The 18,533-nt window shown below is 37.2% G+C and overlaps 7 protein-coding genes across 7 annotated transcripts; 6 read left to right on the forward strand and 1 right to left on the reverse strand.

The window, feature by feature from the left end:
• Positions 1-2,197: 2,197 nt before the first annotated feature.
• MONOS_15239 (uncharacterized protein) lies at positions 2,198-3,549 on the reverse strand (the record flags this gene model as incomplete). The annotated part of the gene is made up of 3 exons (XM_067868104.1): positions 2,198-2,697; positions 3,430-3,484; positions 3,535-3,549. The coding sequence occupies 3 exons, from the start codon at positions 3,547-3,549 to the stop codon at positions 2,198-2,200; spliced, it is 570 nt and encodes a 189-aa protein (XP_067722727.1).
• A 907-nt stretch (positions 3,550-4,456) lies between these two features.
• On the forward strand, positions 4,457-5,415 carry MONOS_15238 (uncharacterized protein; the record flags this gene model as incomplete). Its single annotated transcript, XM_067868103.1, has 2 exons — positions 4,457-4,678; positions 4,930-5,415. 2 exons carry the CDS (start codon positions 4,457-4,459, stop codon positions 5,413-5,415), a joined length of 708 nt encoding a protein of 235 aa, XP_067722728.1.
• A 1,040-nt stretch (positions 5,416-6,455) lies between these two features.
• Positions 6,456-7,175, forward strand: MONOS_15237 (uncharacterized protein; the record flags this gene model as incomplete). The annotated part of the gene is made up of 1 exon (XM_067868102.1): positions 6,456-7,175. One exon carries the CDS (start codon positions 6,456-6,458, stop codon positions 7,173-7,175), a length of 720 nt encoding a protein of 239 aa, XP_067722729.1.
• Positions 7,176-7,792: 617 nt separating this feature from the next.
• MONOS_15236 (uncharacterized protein) lies at positions 7,793-8,092 on the forward strand (the record flags this gene model as incomplete). Its single annotated transcript, XM_067868101.1, has 1 exon — positions 7,793-8,092. The coding sequence occupies one exon, from the start codon at positions 7,793-7,795 to the stop codon at positions 8,090-8,092; it is 300 nt and encodes a 99-aa protein (XP_067722730.1).
• Positions 8,093-11,161: 3,069 nt separating this feature from the next.
• Positions 11,162-11,683, forward strand: MONOS_17984 (uncharacterized protein; the record flags this gene model as incomplete). Its single annotated transcript, XM_067870959.1, has 1 exon — positions 11,162-11,683. One exon carries the CDS (start codon positions 11,162-11,164, stop codon positions 11,681-11,683), a length of 522 nt encoding a protein of 173 aa, XP_067722731.1.
• Positions 11,684-11,908: 225 nt separating this feature from the next.
• Positions 11,909-12,316, forward strand: MONOS_17985 (uncharacterized protein; the record flags this gene model as incomplete). The annotated part of the gene is made up of 1 exon (XM_067870960.1): positions 11,909-12,316. The coding sequence occupies one exon, from the start codon at positions 11,909-11,911 to the stop codon at positions 12,314-12,316; it is 408 nt and encodes a 135-aa protein (XP_067722732.1).
• A 4,984-nt stretch (positions 12,317-17,300) lies between these two features.
• On the forward strand, positions 17,301-18,505 carry MONOS_1752 (uncharacterized protein; the record flags this gene model as incomplete). The annotated part of the gene is made up of 2 exons (XM_067870447.1): positions 17,301-17,627; positions 17,693-18,505. The coding sequence occupies 2 exons, from the start codon at positions 17,301-17,303 to the stop codon at positions 18,503-18,505; spliced, it is 1,140 nt and encodes a 379-aa protein (XP_067722733.1).
• Between the last annotated feature and the right edge of the window lie 28 nt (positions 18,506-18,533).

Below are 18,533 nucleotides of genomic sequence, written 5' to 3' on the forward strand. Positions count from 1 at the left end.
GAAACAAATCAGTATCAAAAAGAATCCCTCGAATAAGAAAGAAAAAAATCGACGATGACTACATTTATGAAGACGATGAAGCCATATCAAAAGAAAGGCGGATTGATGAGCGAAATGAAAGCATAAAAGAAACTTGTCCGTCAAGAAGCAAAAAATCCAAAATACGACACGATGATAACGAAACAATGGAAACATTAACCAGTTTGAGAAATACTTATTTATTCATATATTTTCTACTTCTTTTTTGAATGATATTTTCATATATGACTTTATATTAATTGCATATTTTGGATTGAATGCTAATTAATAATTGTTTTATTTATCCTTCACAATTCATACAAATATATAAGAATAAACAATGGTTGCAAAAGACTGAGCGTTGGAAAGTAAATAGCTTTGGCCAAGTTCACAACAATTTTCATATATCAAAGATATGGCTTCCATAACTATAGAAATTTGAGGAACATCATTTCACACGATTATTTTTGATTCGCAGAAAAAACATGATAATTTTCTTTGCATGCCATGTTAAATTCTTCTTTTTTCTTAACGATCATTAATTATCACTTTCAGCATTAAAAAAAACATATCACTTGAATAAAAATTGTAAGAAATTGAAGACACAGTTGCTGAATAAAAAATCCGGGTTTTTTACTTTGAAACGGGTTTTTTACTCATTGTATAAGGAAATGGAGTTTTGCATATTTCAAACAATTCTCTTTTATCTTTTTGGTTTTGATTTTTAATACAAATTTGAGCATCGTTTCAAAAATAACATTTGATTGTTGTTGCAATTATATGAAACGATAAAACTGCAGTTTGAAGACTTTTGTTATAACTAATAGTTGAAAAATCTTTTGTTCAAAGTCAAAATTTGCACAAAAATGTATGATGCGATTCTTTTTCTGTTTCATGAAACGGTGATAATATATTTGTGAAGGAATATTATTTTCGAAACAAAAAAAGTGAATGAAACGAAGTTCAGATAATTCCGTATTAACCTGAGAATGAAATATCGCTCAATTGGAGTGAATTTGTGAGATGGCTTGAATATTAGGAAACCACAACTGTGATGAAGGAGCAGATGGAGCGGAATGCGAAGCCTAAGTGGACTTTGGAAAATAGGGTTGCAGAAATGATAAAATAGTCTGATGGAGTGAAGAACATCGTATTTGTCGGAAAGAAATTGTTTGAAAGAAGAGAGAAGGCAAACGGGGGAAGAATGAGAATGAGTAAAAGAGAAATAAGAAGGAAAAGATCTCAAAAATTCATGTGATGAAGAGGAAGAAGTGGAAGAAGAAGAAGAAGAAGAATTTGTAGTTGAAGTTGAATTGGATGAATTGGATAAAGTGGAAGGGAGGGAATGAGCAAGGGCAGGAGCAGGAGAGGCAGGGGGGTGAGTAATGGATGGGTGTGACAGCAGCGCTGCCGGAGCGTGTGAGTGTGTGCATTCTGAGCGGATTAGAGAGCTGGTGAACAGGATGAAGAGAAGAGGAAGAAGAAGAAGAGGAGGAGGAGGAGGAGGAGGACGATGAAGTTAAAGAACTTTTATGTTTGAGTTTTTACGATAGCTTCCGCGAAAGTTTTCATTTGCTTGGCTTGTTAAATGCTTCATCATCGTCACTTTCATCCTCATCATCATCGCTATCTCTCTTCTCCATCTTCCTCGTCTCCTTCCTCTCTGCCCTCTCTCTCTCCGAACTCACCTCAAACAGCCTGAATTCCTTCCACACGATACACATTTCCCTCTTCGCCTTGCCTGGAATCATCACTTTTGGTGCTTCTTATTCAAATCTCCCTTCTTTCGAAGAGCAAAAAGAGCCGTCTGAAACAGGCGGGTGCGGAAGAGGGATCGGAATGAGCAGCTCAAATTCAACCAGAAAACGCAAAGTCAAAAACGGGTGCGAATAGCAAAAGCGAACAGAAGATGTTTTTTTGGCTTTTAAAGGAGGCAAGTAATTGACAATGTTCATCTTTTTGCCGTCTTTGCGCTGCATCGAAGAAGCTTTGCCTTTCACTAGAGGAATCGAAAGAGGTTTTTCAGACAGCATTTTGTGGGTGTTGTGCACGAATACATGGAGGGTGCAGGAAAAAATAGTGACAGACTGATCATCTGAGGGGAAAAATAAAATTGTATAAACAAACAAATAAATAAAAATAAGAAGAAAATGCGAATGAATTATTGAACATAATCACTTCAAAAGCGCAACCCATTGTCTATTCCATTCTCTGCCAGTCTGATGAAATTCACTTTTGTTCTGATCTGCTCTTCAAGCGATGCATCCATCTTCACACAAACATTCTCCAATTTCAGTGTCGGATGCACAACTTCAATTGGATTCGCTGAGAGGTTTAAAAAGAAGAGCGGGCGCTGTGTCACAACTGCACGAAGAGTGCGACAATCAGAAGGGAAGAACGAAAGATAGAGTGTGCAGAAGCTGAAATCTTTGTTCCTTTCTTTTGTCTGCTCCTTTTCTGTAATGCTGGGCTGCTCGCAGAAGTCTCTCCGCTCCCAAAAACTCTGATCCAGCCAGGATGAACCCAGAAAGGGAACATATTTTGATTTTGACAGATCTTCATTCTCAATCTCTTCACTCAGCGTTGCTTCCTCGTCTTCTTCGCCTTCTTCTCCTTCATCGTAGTCATCATAGCTTTCATCCTCACCGTCATCATCTTCTTCGTCTTCTGTTTCTTTCGCTTCAAAGGAGAATTTGTTTTTTTCATCTATCCGCTCTTCTTCCTCTTTTGTGTTGCTTTCTTATTTGCGTTTCCTTTTGATGGTTTCTGCTATTGTGTCTTTTCCTTTGTGAAGGTTTCGATAATCTTCCGCTTCTCTTTCATTTCTTCTTCTTCTGATTCTTCTAGAACTGAATTAATCAGATTCAATATCCGCCCCAAAATCAGAAATTAATGTGTTTTTTTGCTTTTGCGTGGAACTTTCTTTTTCTCCTCTGGCCCTTTCTCTTTCAACTGGCTCGTCTTCATTTTACCAGTTTTTTGGTTTTGCACTTGACTTTTAGATGAAAGCTTGTCACTTCTTCCTTTTGGATTTCTGTCATCTTCAGAATCTTCAATGCTCTAAGCTCTGCTTTCATTTCCTTTTGGCTCTTTAGCTTTCTTTTTCTTTCTCGAAGAATCCAATTCTGTCAGCTTTGCTTCAATGAAGTCTTTTTGCTCAAGCAATTCTTTCTTTATCGCCTGCTTCAAAATCACTCAATGTGTTTGTGATATGACGCTTATCTATGACAATGATGCATTCCGCTCGTTGATGATTGAACATGAAGGCAAAGCATGATGAGCTTTGCGAGCTTCTTGCGTAAAACAAATGTGAAAGTTTGTTCTGATTCCTGCATTTGGAAGGAGATTGGCTGAAAAAACAAAAGAAACAGTTTTTTTTGGACAATAATGCAAACAAGCAAAACAACAAACATTGAACAATAAGATCTGTTTGCACAAGTAGCACTCGCTGAGAACTATCTAATTGCTTTTTTGTTTAAAAATCGAATAAATCAAATAAGAAAAATAACAACACACTTTTTTTGTCCCCATAAAATAAAAAAGGAAATATGCGGAAGTTTCAGTGCACGATCAGTCATTTCAGCAAAAAGCGAATAAGCCTCTTCTCATAACGTCTTTCTGGCTATTCAAAAATGCGCTTCGACACATTGATGCTGCTTGAAAAGAGCACAAATATGAGAAGAAGAGAAACAAATAAAAGAAGAAGAGGAAAAAGATGATGATGATAAAATAAAAGAAGAAAAAACCGAAAAGGGGTTTAAGAAAAAGTTATTTAAAGAAGTTTCTTTTTATTTTTCTTCTTCTTCTCCTTCTTTCACACAAAAAACAATACAACAAAAGAAAAAAAGATAAATATTCATTTTCTTTACCGTTTTGAAGAAAATGATGAAGATGAATTAAAAAGCGTTAGCTTCTTAATTCTCGAGAACAAATGAAAATACAACTCCTCTTTCTATATGGGATAGAGCTCCGTTTAATGGGGTCAGCCGATCAATAATTATTAACAATGAGCGTGCTTCAGCCTGGACTCGAGTCGAGTCTGAATTTTTTATCTCAGGATATCAGCGGACCTCCGAGCAGCGTGGGATTTACGCAATCCACCTCCAGCATATTTTCCTCATCAGCCGCTTCTATTCCAACACAAAATATTGCAATGGGCCTTGAAAACACATCAAGCCGAGAAGATCACAATGTTACAAACTTGCTCCATCCACATTTCCAACAATCTTCTAGCTCTTCTCAGTCCCAAATATTCCCAAGTCCAACAACACTTGAGAGACACCCAATCCATTCTCCGCAAACGACGCAGCAGCAGAATATTCTTCAAACGATAGACACTTCGCAAGAACATCTGATGGAGAAAGACAATTATCAACCGAACTTCAAGAATATTTGTCTCTCGCTTTTCGGGGATTAAACAAAGGATTCAATATTCGAAATGCATTTTCATGAACAAGCAGGCTCAAATTCCACAATTTACTCGAATTCATCAGCACCTCCGTTCATTCCAGAGGCTATCCACCCGATTCAAAGAACATCAAATTGGTGCTACGACGCTCTAGAACAAAATGGATTCAAAATCGAAGAAAAACTGCTATGGGCAATAAAAGCGCTAATTATTGGAAAAGATATGGTGGATAAGGGATTGGACCCAAGTGCAGTTTTGGCTGATTCTTTCTTAATGATGGTCAAAGCACTCTAGGAAGCGAGAACACAAAGGATCCAAGCAGTTTATGGGTTCAGAGCCGCAAGAACATTAAAAGAAGAGGATGGAGATTAATTGCTGTCCAAGAGGAAACTTGAAACGCTGAAGATCGCTGAGCCGAAACAAAAACTGCTTTCTCGATCGCAGGGATGGGTCAAACCAAAAACAATTATATTCTCACTTAAAAACCAGTTTTTTCTGTCTAGAAGGATCCCATTTACAAGAAGAAAATTCAGTTCAAACAGCCGCAGAAGCTCCAAGAGAACCAGCAGAACTTGGAGCTCCAACCAATGGGATCCTTGAAGAAAGTTGGAGAAAGAACAAGACTCTTTCTCAAGAACTGGTCCGAAATAGGGGCCCGGAGAATTGTGGAGAAGGGGGCTTGTCCTGTTTGGAGAAGCAGAGAGGTACGGAACAAGCTGAAAAAGGAAGTCAAAGCAGGACATGGTTTTATTGGATCCCAGGAGCAGGAGAGGGAGTGCGAGAAGTGGAGAACGGAAGCACTGGATTGTGGAATATTGAAGAGGGTCAAGTTCGAAGATGCAAAATGCCTGAGCAAACTGTTTTCCGTAAAGAAGAAGAACGGGAAATGGAGACAAATATTGGACTGCAGACCTCTGAACAAAGCCCTGAAATCAATCAAGTTCAAGCTGGAGGATCACAGAACTGTGGAAAAGTTGATGGAGAAGTGAGATTTTACAACCTCGTTGGATCTCTCTCAAGCATATTTCTTAATCCCTGTTCGCGAAGATTTCATCCCGTTTTTGGCTTTCAAATTTCATCAAGAAACAATAGCTTTTCAATGACTCACATTTGGAATGAAGAATGCTCCAAGAATCTTCACTAAGATCATGCGTTCAATTAAAAAGCTAGTGAGAATGAAATGGAAGGTTCGTTGCATTTCTAGTCTGGATGTTTCGTTTTTGTGCATGGACATCCAAAAGCTGGAGCATTAAACAAAAGATGTTCTGGATTGGTTTTTCCAACTTGGTCTGATGGTCAACAAGGAGAAAAGCGAACTTCAGGCAAAGCAAAGATTCAACTTTCTGGGATGGAAATGGGATTCGATTCAGTCGACAGTGGCTCTGAACGAAGAGAGAATTGCCTCCATTGTTCAGAAGTGTTGCATTGTGCTGATAAACACAATGAAGAGACGTCCAATCTCAGTCAGAAAGTTTGCTTCAATTGAAGGACAAATATGCGCTGCCAAATTTGTCCACGCAGACGCTTCATTACACATGACAAACCTTTATCAATGCCTAATGAAGAAAGTCAACATCAATGGATGGAACGGACTATGTCGACTTCATGATGGAATCATTCCAGAATTGACATTCTGGATAAGCGAAGTTAGGAAGAGAAAACAAAGAACGCTTCAATCCTTTGGCTTCACTCAGGTGACGATTTCAATAGATGCCTCACAGTGGGCATGCAGAGGAAGTCTAAAAATAGCAGGACAACGCAAGAAGATTTTTCACGTCCCTTTGAACAGAGTAGCTCAGAACCAAACATCAAACAACAGGGAATTACTAGCAGTCAAAATTGCGCTAGCAAGGTTTTCTCAGGGTATCGCAAAACTGTCGGAAAGGAATGTATTGATACGCTCAGACAACATATCGGTAGTTTACAACATAAACAGATGGGGAGCAGGAAAGAATCTGCGACCTCTGTTGAAAGAGATCAGGAAACTTGTTGAGAGACAGGGAATCCAGGTCAAAGCAGTTCATATTGCATGAAAAAGAAATGTGGAGGCAGATGCCCTGTCAAGACTCGAGCAGTCGGGAGATCACGAAATCAAAAATCAGGCTCTTCAGATGGAACTCAGCAGCCTCAGGATCAAACCGACTCTGGATGCGTTTACCAGTGCAAAGAACAGAAAGCTTCAACGGTGGTGCGGGCCAGGCAGCAGATTATGTCAGGACGGTCTGAACTATCCGTGGAAGGGCGAGGTGGTTCTTGCCCATCCGCCAATTCCACTGATCCTTCATACGATGAGGAAAGCGATGAAGGAGAGAGCGAAGATGATTCTTCTGATACCGGATTGGACGAATCAGATTTGGAGTCAGACCCTTCAACTGTGGAAAAGACGATTCATGAGATGGAGATGTTCACGAATGATAGTACTTCCAGGGCAGGGTCTGAAGGCGAGAGTAGCAGCGCTTCCTCCGGGAGGTTTCCTGGCAATAAGCTTTCCCTAGTCAAGAAGGCGGGTGAACAGTGGTTTGAGCAGTACCTTCAAAAACTTAATGTTCCGGACAGCATGATAATACACATTAAAAATAGTGTTGCCACGTCAACATGGACAACTTCCACATTTGGATTCGCACATTTCGCTAACGCTTGGATCAAGGGGAATATGGGGGAGTTACCGTCAGGTCCTGTGATTTGGGTGAGGAAGTGCTTGGACACTTTCATTTGCTTAGATAATAAGGGTTTTCCTCCTCAATGCTAAAAGCAAACAAGGTCTACAGTGTCGCAATTCACTAGAAGTGCTTTCTCTTTCGATTTAGGAACAGTGCCGATGATAAAGACATTCTTTCGCTTTATCATGAGAAAGGAAAAGAATAGAGCTCCGTACGAGGAAATATGGGATCCACAGGTCCTTTTCAATTATCTCCGAACTCTGTATCCCAACGAGACTTTGAGCGGGAACTCTCTGACATTGAAATCTATAACTCTGTGTATGTTATTCACTGCATGCAGGTTTTCAGAACAAGCGAGCATTTCAATGAACAATTCGATAATCTCTGAGAATGTAATTCATCTTTCAGTCCAATTGAAAACAAGACTCGCAAGATCGTTCATCACAGTCCCCAAACTGATGGAGATCCTGTCAAATATATACCCAGTGCGTGCAACATTGGAACTTTGGAACAAAATTAAAGTTTTGTATCCAGGAAGATACACGTTCATAATAAACACGAGAACCTGATCAAAAATGTCCAAGGATGGAATTCGTAAACTCGCAAAGGAGGCAATGAAGCAGGCAGGAATCAACCCCTCGTTTCGGCCTTACACTATAAAGCATGCGGCTTTGTCTGCTCTCGTTGCGGTGGAGTTCCGGAGGTAATGGTTACAAACTTTGCAAGATTGTCACCCACAGCTCACACACCAACTGATTCTTTCTTCAAAACAAACACTGCTCAAGTGATGGCCCAGGTTCTGACAGTACACCAACCATTCCCACAAACAGGATCTCAAATACAACCTTGGAGTGCACAAATATCTCTCGGATCTGCTTCCGCAAACATCCAGACGTTGAGCCAATCTGCAATTGACATATCTCCTGTTCAACATAATATCATCGTGCCAACTCAACAACAATCTCAGATCTTTAATCTTCAGCCTTCCTTTCAGTATCTTCAATGAAAACAACCTTCAAATTCAATTGGATTATCGCTGGCGCAACCACAAACTTTCAATTCCCCGCAACTATCTTTTCAGACAAATTGTTCCATTCCAACACAACTGCTTCCCTCTCTCACAGAACAGAGCATTGACGTGTACATCGAAGAGTCGCAATCATCGCGGACCGTTGGAGAGGAGATGGATATCAATAAGGAAAATGAAGAAGTCAAAGAAGTTGAAGATAAACTGCATAATAAGGAAAATATTTGCATGGATCAGGAAGAGGAATCGATGCGATCATGTTCCCCTGCAACTGTCAAGAAATCAAGAAATATTTGCACACGAACAGAGAGAGAAGCAACAAGAGCCTTGCAATATAAATGGAAGAGGAGACACAAAACATGCCCAATTAATGATATCCCAAACAGAAAGAGGAGTTGTATTTTCATTTGTTCTCGAGAATTAAGAAGCTAAAGCTTTTTAATACGTTAGAGAACTAATTTATATACGACTCCTCTTTTCCCTCCACAAAGCGAAGCTTTTCCCACCCAGGGAACTTACAGTTAAAAAAACTTTTTCTTACACATTGAAAGTCTTCGTGTTTTGTGGTTATAAATGAAAGATATAACTCCTTAGTGTAAACTTGCACAGCCTTTTATTGGACGCAAACTTTTTAATTCTTTTTAACTTTTTCATCACATCAGCAAACACCACAAATCTCACGTCACATTGATCGGCTGAGCCCATAAAACGGAGCTCTATCCCAAATAGAAAGAGGAGTTGTTTATTAATTAGTTCTCTAACGAAATAAAATTCCTTTCAAAAACGATCGCAAAGTATACGAAAGTTCATTTTCTTCAGATTTTTCCGAGGAAATGTTTGAGATGCAAATGAATGAAGATTTGAGGAGGAGGAGAGCTGGGAGAATCGGGTTGGAGGAGGAAGAGGAGAAGAAGAAGAAGGCATTTGCGATATGAAAGATGGTGTTGCGGAGTGCAATGTTAAATGCTGTGATGAAATGATATGAAATTGAAATTGAGTGTCAATGGAAGATAGCTGTGTTGAAGCGGGCGGAAGCAAAGGAACTGGTGAAATGGAAAAGGAGGAAGAAGAAGAAGATGAATAGAATAATTCTTATTCATGAGTTATTTTTCTTCGAGCATTTAAAAAAACAACGTTAAAATTATCTCCATTAATCAAATCCACATCAGCAGCAGAGACATTTCAAAAAACTTCCATTCCAAATCATTGTATTTTATAAAAAGCAACAATCATTTTGATTCCTTTCATATTTCTTCTCCAGTTTTTTCAGAAATTTCTCATTTGTTTTCAAAACACAATATATATTGTTATAATGGTAAATAAAAAAAAGCAGCTGAAACAAAAAGTTTTTGTTGAGATAAGTTGGATATTTTCATGTGAAGCAATGTTTGTGAAGAAACAATCATTTCAATTTTTTCGACAAATGAAAAATTTCTCGACAGACAAATTGAACTCAAAAAATGTGTGTCGCAGAGGCCTAAATCATTCCTTTCAACCTTCCCAAAAAGATATATATGGGCGATTATTTTTCAAATCATTCCTTTTTTCGGTGTATTGTTTATTTCTTTAAGTTTTTTATCATTAAATAATGATTTTTTAAAATAAATTACAAATTTCTTCTCATCAGTTTCAAAAATTAATATTTTGCTAAAATAAAGATGTGGATGTCTCTGAAAAGCGTTGTCATTTTTCAGCGTTGATTTCATAGTGTTTGCGACTACTCGACAATTCGAAAATTTTGAAAGAAAAAATATGAAAACAAAAATAAATACCTATATTCTTCGTAAATTATTTTTGTTTCATCCAAGATATATTCAGAAAACTCTTCATATGTGAGAAATAAGATTAAAGTTGCACTGAAGCTCTCTTTTAATAAATTTGTGGCTTCAAGTGCATTTAAATCATATTCATAACTGTTTTCATGAATATCATCATTCCTATATATCATTTTGAAATAATTAAAATTTAAATTTTGATTTATATATATATATATTTTGATTTTTATATTTTATTTTTTATTTTTTTGCGATTAAAAATCTTTTTCACAAATATTTCTTTCATTCCATTTTCATCAGATTTCGAAAAAAAAAAGTTATTGTCAAAAGTGGATAACATGACATAATATGTTTTTTTCTTGTCAAAATTATAATCAATCGAAACCGAACTTTTCGTGCTCATTAATAAATATCAGATATTAGATACAATGCAGATTAAATTGGATCATTTGAATTAATAGAGGTTTTTTTAATAACCCTATGTTAATTTGAATAAAGACCACTTAATTCAAATAAAAGGCCAAAAATTAAAAATCAACAAGAGATTTTGAATTTGAAAAGATCATTCAAATTAATAACAATTGTGGGAAGTGAAAATAAAACAAACAAAAAACACTGAAAAAATAAATGTGGAAATAAAAGAAAAATTGAACCTTTTTTGACAGTCTTATTAATCAAACCTCGATAATTCTATGGAAGCGTGTTAACATACTTATATAAAATAAATGTTAAATAAATAATTTGTCAATAAAGTGAAATTATAATTTGTTTTCAGTTTTGCGTGAAAAATGATTCGCTTCGAAGAAAATTTTTATAGTTTTTGCATAAATAATAAAAAGAAAACAACATAATTCTGACAATTATATGAGAAAAATATTTTTCCCGCTAACATTTCATTAAACTGTAAATATTTTCACCACAAGCATTGCACAGCGATGTTGAAGTTGTGGAATCAAAGGCTAATTTCTTTTGCTTTTATCATTTCCTCAATTTCATTAAATTCTGTCGATCATGTTTTTTTCTGATGTTTCTATTTCAAATATAAAAAATGATCTTTCTCTTTTTCTTTCTTAAAAAAACTCCCTCTTTCTTTTCATCTTGAAAGTCATCTTTATTTTCGTTATCATTTCTCTCTTCATTTTCAAACCACTACCCCGTAAAATATCTTATGCCAACTTCTTTGAAAAGAAGTACATTTTCTTCCTTTCGCCTTTGCATCTATTTTAAGAAGCATCCCACATTCTCTGTAATTTTTTCCTCTTTTATTTTCTTGATGTCCGTTTTCCTTTCGCTCACACAGCAGCTGGAGAAGGTGGTGTTGCTCACTGAAAACGAATTGGCAGGGGCAGATGAGGCGAATGAGATGCACCCGCCATCTGTGGCAGTCTGTTGGTTTTGTGGAGCTGAGTTGATGTTGGTGATGGTGCAGTTGGAGAGGGAGAGGGAGAGAGCAGGGGAGGTGGCAGAAGAGAGGACACAGCTGGTGGGGGTGGCAGTGGAGGTGATGTGGGTGATGTTGGAGGAGTTGAGAGTGAGTGGAGCGGTGAGGGAGGTGAGGTGGAAGATGCTTTGGCTGTTGAGGGCGAGACTGGTGATTGCTGTGTGGTTGAGGGCGAGGGAGCCAGCAGTGAGGAAGAAGAGGGGGGTTGTGATTGTTATGGAGGTTGTTCCGGTGATGGTGGTTGTGTTGAGTTTGAGGGAAGGGGAGTTACCGGAGAGGTGGAAGAGGATGGGGGTGATTTGGTTTGTGGAGTTGTGGGTGATGGCGAGGGCAGAGACTGTGAGGGAGCCCTGAGTCTGTTGGAAGAGGGCAGACGAGGCAGATGGATCTGGTGAAGAAGATGTTGATGAAGGAAATGAAGAAGAAGAAGAAGAAGCTGGTTGAGGAATTCCACTGGAGGCGATGATGGTGGCATCTGTGCCATTTCCTGCAATTTTAGTATTTGTGAAACAGATCGTGAGTGTCTGAGCTGGAGTGAAAGTTGAGAGGAGGATAGAAAGGGAGGCGATTTGGAGGGGGATGAAGCCGTTGAGGGCATACTCTATTATGGCGCATGGCATTTGCTGCGTTCTGCCACAGGCACTGACATCAGTTCCGTTGTTTCCAACGATTTTGCTGTTTGCAATGAGAGGAAGCCAGCTGTTGACAGTTTCATTGGATGCTGTGTTGTTGAGAAAGATTCTGTTTGCTTGGGTTGTTGAGCCACAATTATCAAATGGAGATTGTGTGATGGAATCACCATTGAAAAAGACATCGTTTCCTCTTCCATCAGTTGCGAAATTGCCATCGAAAAAGCAGAACGTGATGAATTTTATTCCATTTATCCAGGAAAAAGTTGCTGTGCAGCACAGCGCAGCACCATCATTGGAAGTTGAAGTTGATGTCAATTTATTGTTTATGAACTGGCAATCATTAACCAAAAATTGATTTGGCTTATTAGTTGGAGGATAATTAAATGTGAGAGAACCAGCAGAATCGTTACCAGAATTTGAGATGCACTTGCATTTGGAAAACAAGAATTGACCGTTTGATGGCAAAGAATATATATGGAAATACCAGCCAGTTCCGCACCAATTTGTTATTGAACAACTTTCCACTCTGTTTTCAGAGAATGTCCAAACAGAATTAGTTTGCGGATACCTGATGCAATTTGCTCCTCCATGAGCAGCTGAACAATTTGTAATATTGGATTTTGTGATATTCTCATTTTGCAAACAGTAACTGTATAACGCTCCACCATGATCACCAGTTGAACAATTGTTAATTGAGCAAGATGTGATTTCGAGATTTGCATTTGCACAATTAACATAAAGTGCGCCACCAGATGAACCATTTCCAGAATTATTCCATATGCACCATTCAAAGCGATGACTGTTTTCATCAAATGAAGCCAATCTTCCTGGTGTTTCTCGTTGAGATTCTGTTCCAATATGAACAACAGGAGCATTTGGTGAAGAGCGTGTTTGGTGGAGAAAGAAGTGTTAAAGACAGGATAAAAGTGTCGGAACTGTTGACAGAAGAGACAATAGAACAGTTGATGGTGTTTTGAGTGGGTTGGAAGAGATAACTGAAGAAAAGGACGAGAGAGAATAAATTGTGTGATCATAGAAATAAAATATCTGTTTGCAAGTAATTCTGAGGATAAAAATACTTCAAATTTTTGATCATCCACATATGAAAGGCTTTCTGTGCTTTAGGTACGAAAGAAAATTGTGAAATAGGATAAATAAGAAGAAAAATATCGAAAAAGAAATTTTTGTAAAAAATATTAAAAGATCTATATTTAAAACGAAATCTTGAAAAAGAAACGTATATACCTTTTAACATTCATCGTTATATCTATTTCATGCAAATGATTAAAGGTATTGTTCATCAACAAGGCGAAAAATGAAAAACAATTTTGTTTGAAAATTGCTGTTGCTAAAAACGAAAAAAGCAGTAATTACCAATGAGGACTGAGCATAATGGCACAGAAGTTATCGTTGGTGCTAAAGTATTAAAGAAACAGCTTGCAATTGCGAAGAAATAAACAAAAAATTTGATGAAGCTTTTATGATTTGTACATTGGGAAAAATGAATTTTTAATTGTTAAAACCATGCATACTTATGTTATAAAGCTCACGTTTTCGATCACATAAGTTAAAATAGCATTTTAAACGAATTATCGAATTATTATATTTTTTCGAAGTTGATTATTGAAAGATCAAATTTTTTTCTAAAAGAAAACCAAAATTAACTTCAGTATTTTTTATAAATCTTTTCTGTTTATTATTTAATATTATTCTTTTTCAAGTTTAAAACATTCAATTCAAAATCGCATGTGTATTTTAAAAATAAGCCAGTCAATTTAAATAAACAGGGGTTTTTTTAAATAACCCCCACAATTTTGAATTTTTTTTTCAGTTTGAATTATGTGATCCAATCTGCATTGTATCTATTAAAGTCTTGTTATAAGTTTAATTATCAATCAACATAATCAATCTCTCTGAGATAAAAATCTTTGATCAAACCTATCATTATCTTTTATCATGTTTTCCGATAGGTATTTTTTTTCCTTATGTGTCATTCTTTTTGAAAAGTCGCAGAAGATCAAAAAATCGTCCCATCGCAGTTTATTTAATAACACTCCGTTTCCATTTTTTTATTATTCAACGTATTTATCTTATAACGTTTGTTGGATAATAAATAATCAATTCATAGAAAAAGATTTATCCTTCAAAAAAAATATTTAATATTTTTTTGATCAAATTGAAATTTAATTTTCCAGAGAAATTGAATTCGTTGTTTGAGGAACGTTTTCTCGATGCAGATTAGTTTGAAAGACAAGATGTTCCTGAAACTACCACATTAGAAGACAATTGAGTTCATTCAAATTGTTGAAAAACTATTAATAGCATTTATTTTGCTTAAGAAAACACAAATGTTGCACAATTTCCATCAGAGACTGTTTTTTATTATAACTGAATACTTCATTCATTGTCAGAGGTTAAAGGATGGAAGTCAGGAGTATCTGCCAAAAATTTTTTTTCATTTTCATTTAATTTTTATTCAACAATTGAAGTGCACAATTTGGTGATTGTTCATTCTTCTTCATCATTCATGAATATAACATCCAAATCAACTATTATGAAAGGTTACTGAATTCCCAGTCACAAATCAGCATCACAGTTTTATTTGCAAAGTTGGTCAAAATTCCCAATAAACACGTCTTAAATCCACCAATAGTATGTGCATTCTCACATCTTTGTTTTTTCATTTGATAAGAAGTCTTCCAAAGTTTTGAGAAATTCTATCATGGTAGATCTGACTGTCCTCTTCAAACTATTTCCAATTGTACGGAAAGAGAAAAAGCGAATAGATCAATAACAATTTCATTTGTAACTTGTCTGTGAAGCTAACCAGGAACAGTGAATTTCAAACGGAGCATTCATGCTATTTGAGATTTCTAGAACAGTGGAGCCAAGTGTAGGCAGGTTGTACAAATCTGTTGGAAATATAAATATAAAGAAGCTTCATTTTCAAAAGAGTTGATCAATGTTCATGATGGAATGATGATGAAGGACAATTTGAAATGAGCAGTTTCTTCTTTGCAGTTTGTTGATTTTTGTCACATTCATTGAATTCATAGTAAAAAAGTTTTCTGATTTCGGATTCGAAGGGATTTATTGAACAATCACATTGCATTCGATTGCAGGGAGAAAATGTTTCTAACTCAAGAAAAGAAGCTCCAGATTAATTTGATGGTAGATAAGAAGGTATTCTCTGCACAACTTCCGACTAGCTCAGAAAGGCAAAACTGCATGAATCCCCAAAAGAAACATTATATCTTTCATATTCAACATACGAAGAATCATAATGTGAATGCTTGCGCGCAAAAAGCTCGTTCTGACCGGAGTTGAAGAAAGAAGTTATTTAATGCAATTTCAAAGCCTCTTTAAAGAAGGAACGTTTTTCAACAGAACAATAACTACAACGAAGACAAATTCTCATAAAATCCAATTTCTTGTTTGAAGTGATTCTTTCCCTCAGCAAATATTTACAACATTGATTGGCCATTTCAAAAATCATATCTATTCAACGAAATTTCTCCAGTAATTATATTTAAAGCTCATAATTTCAATAACATTATTTTCATAAAATTTACTTACAGATAGTCTTGCCACCATAAACCTACTCCCATATCGATTTCCACAAAGCTTATAGAATGCAACAAAATTGTAAGTGATATATCCACATTCAGGATTTGCTCTTCTTCTTCTTTCACGCATCTTCTCCTTATCCATTTCACCAAAACCGAACCAAAATCCATTCGAAACATCACATTCTCGTTACATTCTCACCCCAAATGAAGTTTCAACAATTTTATAAAAGACTCAAAAAACATAAAGTTCTTGTGCCAGTGTCATTTCCTCTGCCAGATGCTCTTTTTTCCCCATTTCTAGTATCATTTGCACACTTTATTCTTCGTCTATGCCTTCAAACTTGTCATCTACCGCAATTATGCTTCCATCTGGCATCTCATTGAATCCTTCTTCTTCTGAATTCCACTTAAACAAATCCCTTGATTTCTTATCTGCCTTCGTGAGCACAGTCTGCAAGGAAGGCGCGCTTTATGTGAAGCTGATGATCGAGAATTCGACAAAGAATCTCAGTTCTATCAAACGGCCGTTCTATTCACACGTAGAGCAACAAATGAAAAAAGAGGAGCAGATTTCACACAACTCAATCAAATAGCTTAACTTCTTCTCTTGGGAGGCAAACCATGTGCGCTACTCATGGGACCAGCTTGCGATGATAAGCCAAGCGTGGCCGAGAGCGATGAAGAGTGCGTTTGGTGTGAAAGGATCCGAAGTTGTGAACTCACCTAAGATCCAGGATGTTGTGGAAGAGGTTGTGACACTGGTGAAGAGCATAATGGAGACTGAGAACAGGAAGTCAACGATCGCGACAAACGAGCACGGACAGCCATTTGAAGAAGGAAAGATATTGGAGAACACTGCATCACGAACTTCACTTCTTTCTTCGTCTGTTTTAGCTTCTTCTTCTACATTTCAGATACTCTTTTTCTATCCAGCGAATAATAAACTTCATTCCATTGAATTATCATTCTTTTTGAGCACAACCATTTGACTTCGCCTTTTTCTCTTACGTCCTCCTTTTTCTCCTCCTCTTATACCAATACTCACTTCACCCTTAAATCCGAAGAGACACTCGCCTGCTTCATACTCTTTGTTGACGCACTCATTTCCTTCCGCCACAACTTTGCACAGCTTTTCTTTCCACACACTCCTTCAATAAATACCTTGCCTTGCGCTCTTGCGCTTTGAGATCTTCCGACAAAAAAAGTTTATTTCTCTAACTTTCACCATCCTCGTTCCAAACAACCAAAATACAACTTTTTCTTATTTCATGAGAATGTCTCTCTTGTTTTTAAGTACCAGGCGGCTGAGTTGTTCATCACACATGTCTCTCGACATGCCTTGGCCGACACCAAAGCCATGAACTCTTTTCTCGAACACCGCCATAAATTGGACTTTATCCTTTCGCTTTATCGGAAATTACATTTGATTGGAAACCGCTTATCCAGTGCTCCTCGGAGACAAAGTGGAGGCAGTGCAGATCTGTATTGGCAAAAGCTGGCCCTTCATTGTATGGTGTGATGCATCCATTAACTCATTTTTCAACTTTTATCAGGAGACGTTAGGAGCGCCAGCGTAGAAGCTGAATTTGTCGAAGGGCAGTGAAACATCATTCAGGGTGTGCTAATAGGGATGAAAGGAGCGCTTTCACTACAGCTTCTCTCAAGATGCAAACGGAAGATGCGCTCCAGGTGTATCGAAAGGCTACGATGGCTAAGATAATTAAAGAAACAAAGCCTTTTGTGCAGCGGATGGAACATATCTAACAGAATATGCAGAAGATACAGGACAGGAAAGAGAAAGATGAAAAGGAGGTTTCTGCATTTGTTGCAAAGTTGAATGTGAAATGGAAATGCACAGAGGGAGATAGCGAATACCACATTGGCCAACTTTATCCCGAGAATTTGGTAACTTCAACCTCAGACTCAGATTTCCCTCCTAATTGCAAAGAAAAGGCAATGTTTGGGATTGTTTACAGACTGCAATGGAATCCTTCGTCTGTTCATGGCTCAAAGATAGCAACAAATTCACCATCAACTTTTTCTTGTACTAAACTTTCGATGTCTTTGGCTTTTTCATCCAAAGCGTTAGAAAAAGCGGTTATGTTTGTATCAGCAGGAAAAGAGCGATTGCTTTCAATTTCTTTTGTTTCATCTCCTTTCAGCCATCGCATTCTTCTTCCTCCTCTTCTTCTTCCTCTTCTTCTTCTTCTTCTTCTCTTTCTTCTTCCTCCTCTTCCCCTTCCTCTTCCTCCTCTTCCTCCGTCCCCTTCTCCACCGCTGTCTCTGCTCTTTCCCAGCAGATCAACATTCTTCTTGGCTGTTCTTCACAGGGAATGAAGCAGAGGGAGAAATCGCAGCAGACAATTCTCAACAATTCGATTGAAGAAGCAATGAAATTCCAGCAGAAAGAAGCGACTTTGAGGGGAATACAAAGGAGAAGAGGGGAGAAGGGGGAGAAGATGGAGAAGAAGAAGAATGTGTGTGTTTCATCATCATTATCTTCTTCTTCTTCTTATTCTTCTTCTTCTTCTTCTTTGTCATCTGTATCTTCTCCTCCTTTCTCTTCTTTCTCTTCTTTTTCTTCCTCTTCCTCTTATTCATTCTCTTCATCTTCATTTTCTTCATCTTCATCTTCTTCATTTTCTAATTCTTCTTCAATTTCCTCGTCAGATTGGACAATTTGTGGTGTCAAGAAAAGAAAAATGGATCCTAAAGCTTATCTTCGTTTTTTATCAGAAATTGATAGAATGGATGATATGACATATCTGTTTGATCTTTTGAATGGAAGAGGAGGAAGAGGAAGAGGAAGAGGAAGAGGAAGAGGAAGAAACCGAAGAAGAAAAAGGAGAAATCAAATGGTTGTGCTCAGAAAGGATATTTTTATACGACGTATGATCGATCAAGTTACAGGCCAGTGGAAGAGGAATAAGCGATGCAGAAGAACAAGAACAACAACAACAAGAAGAAGAAAGTGAAAGATTCCTCCTCGTAATCTATCAGGAC

The sequence above is a fragment of the Monocercomonoides exilis genome (genome assembly GCF_001643675.1).
Source record: "Monocercomonoides exilis strain PA203 chromosome Unknown scaffold40-978991, whole genome shotgun sequence".
NCBI classification, from domain to species: domain Eukaryota; phylum Preaxostyla; order Oxymonadida; family Polymastigidae; genus Monocercomonoides; species Monocercomonoides exilis.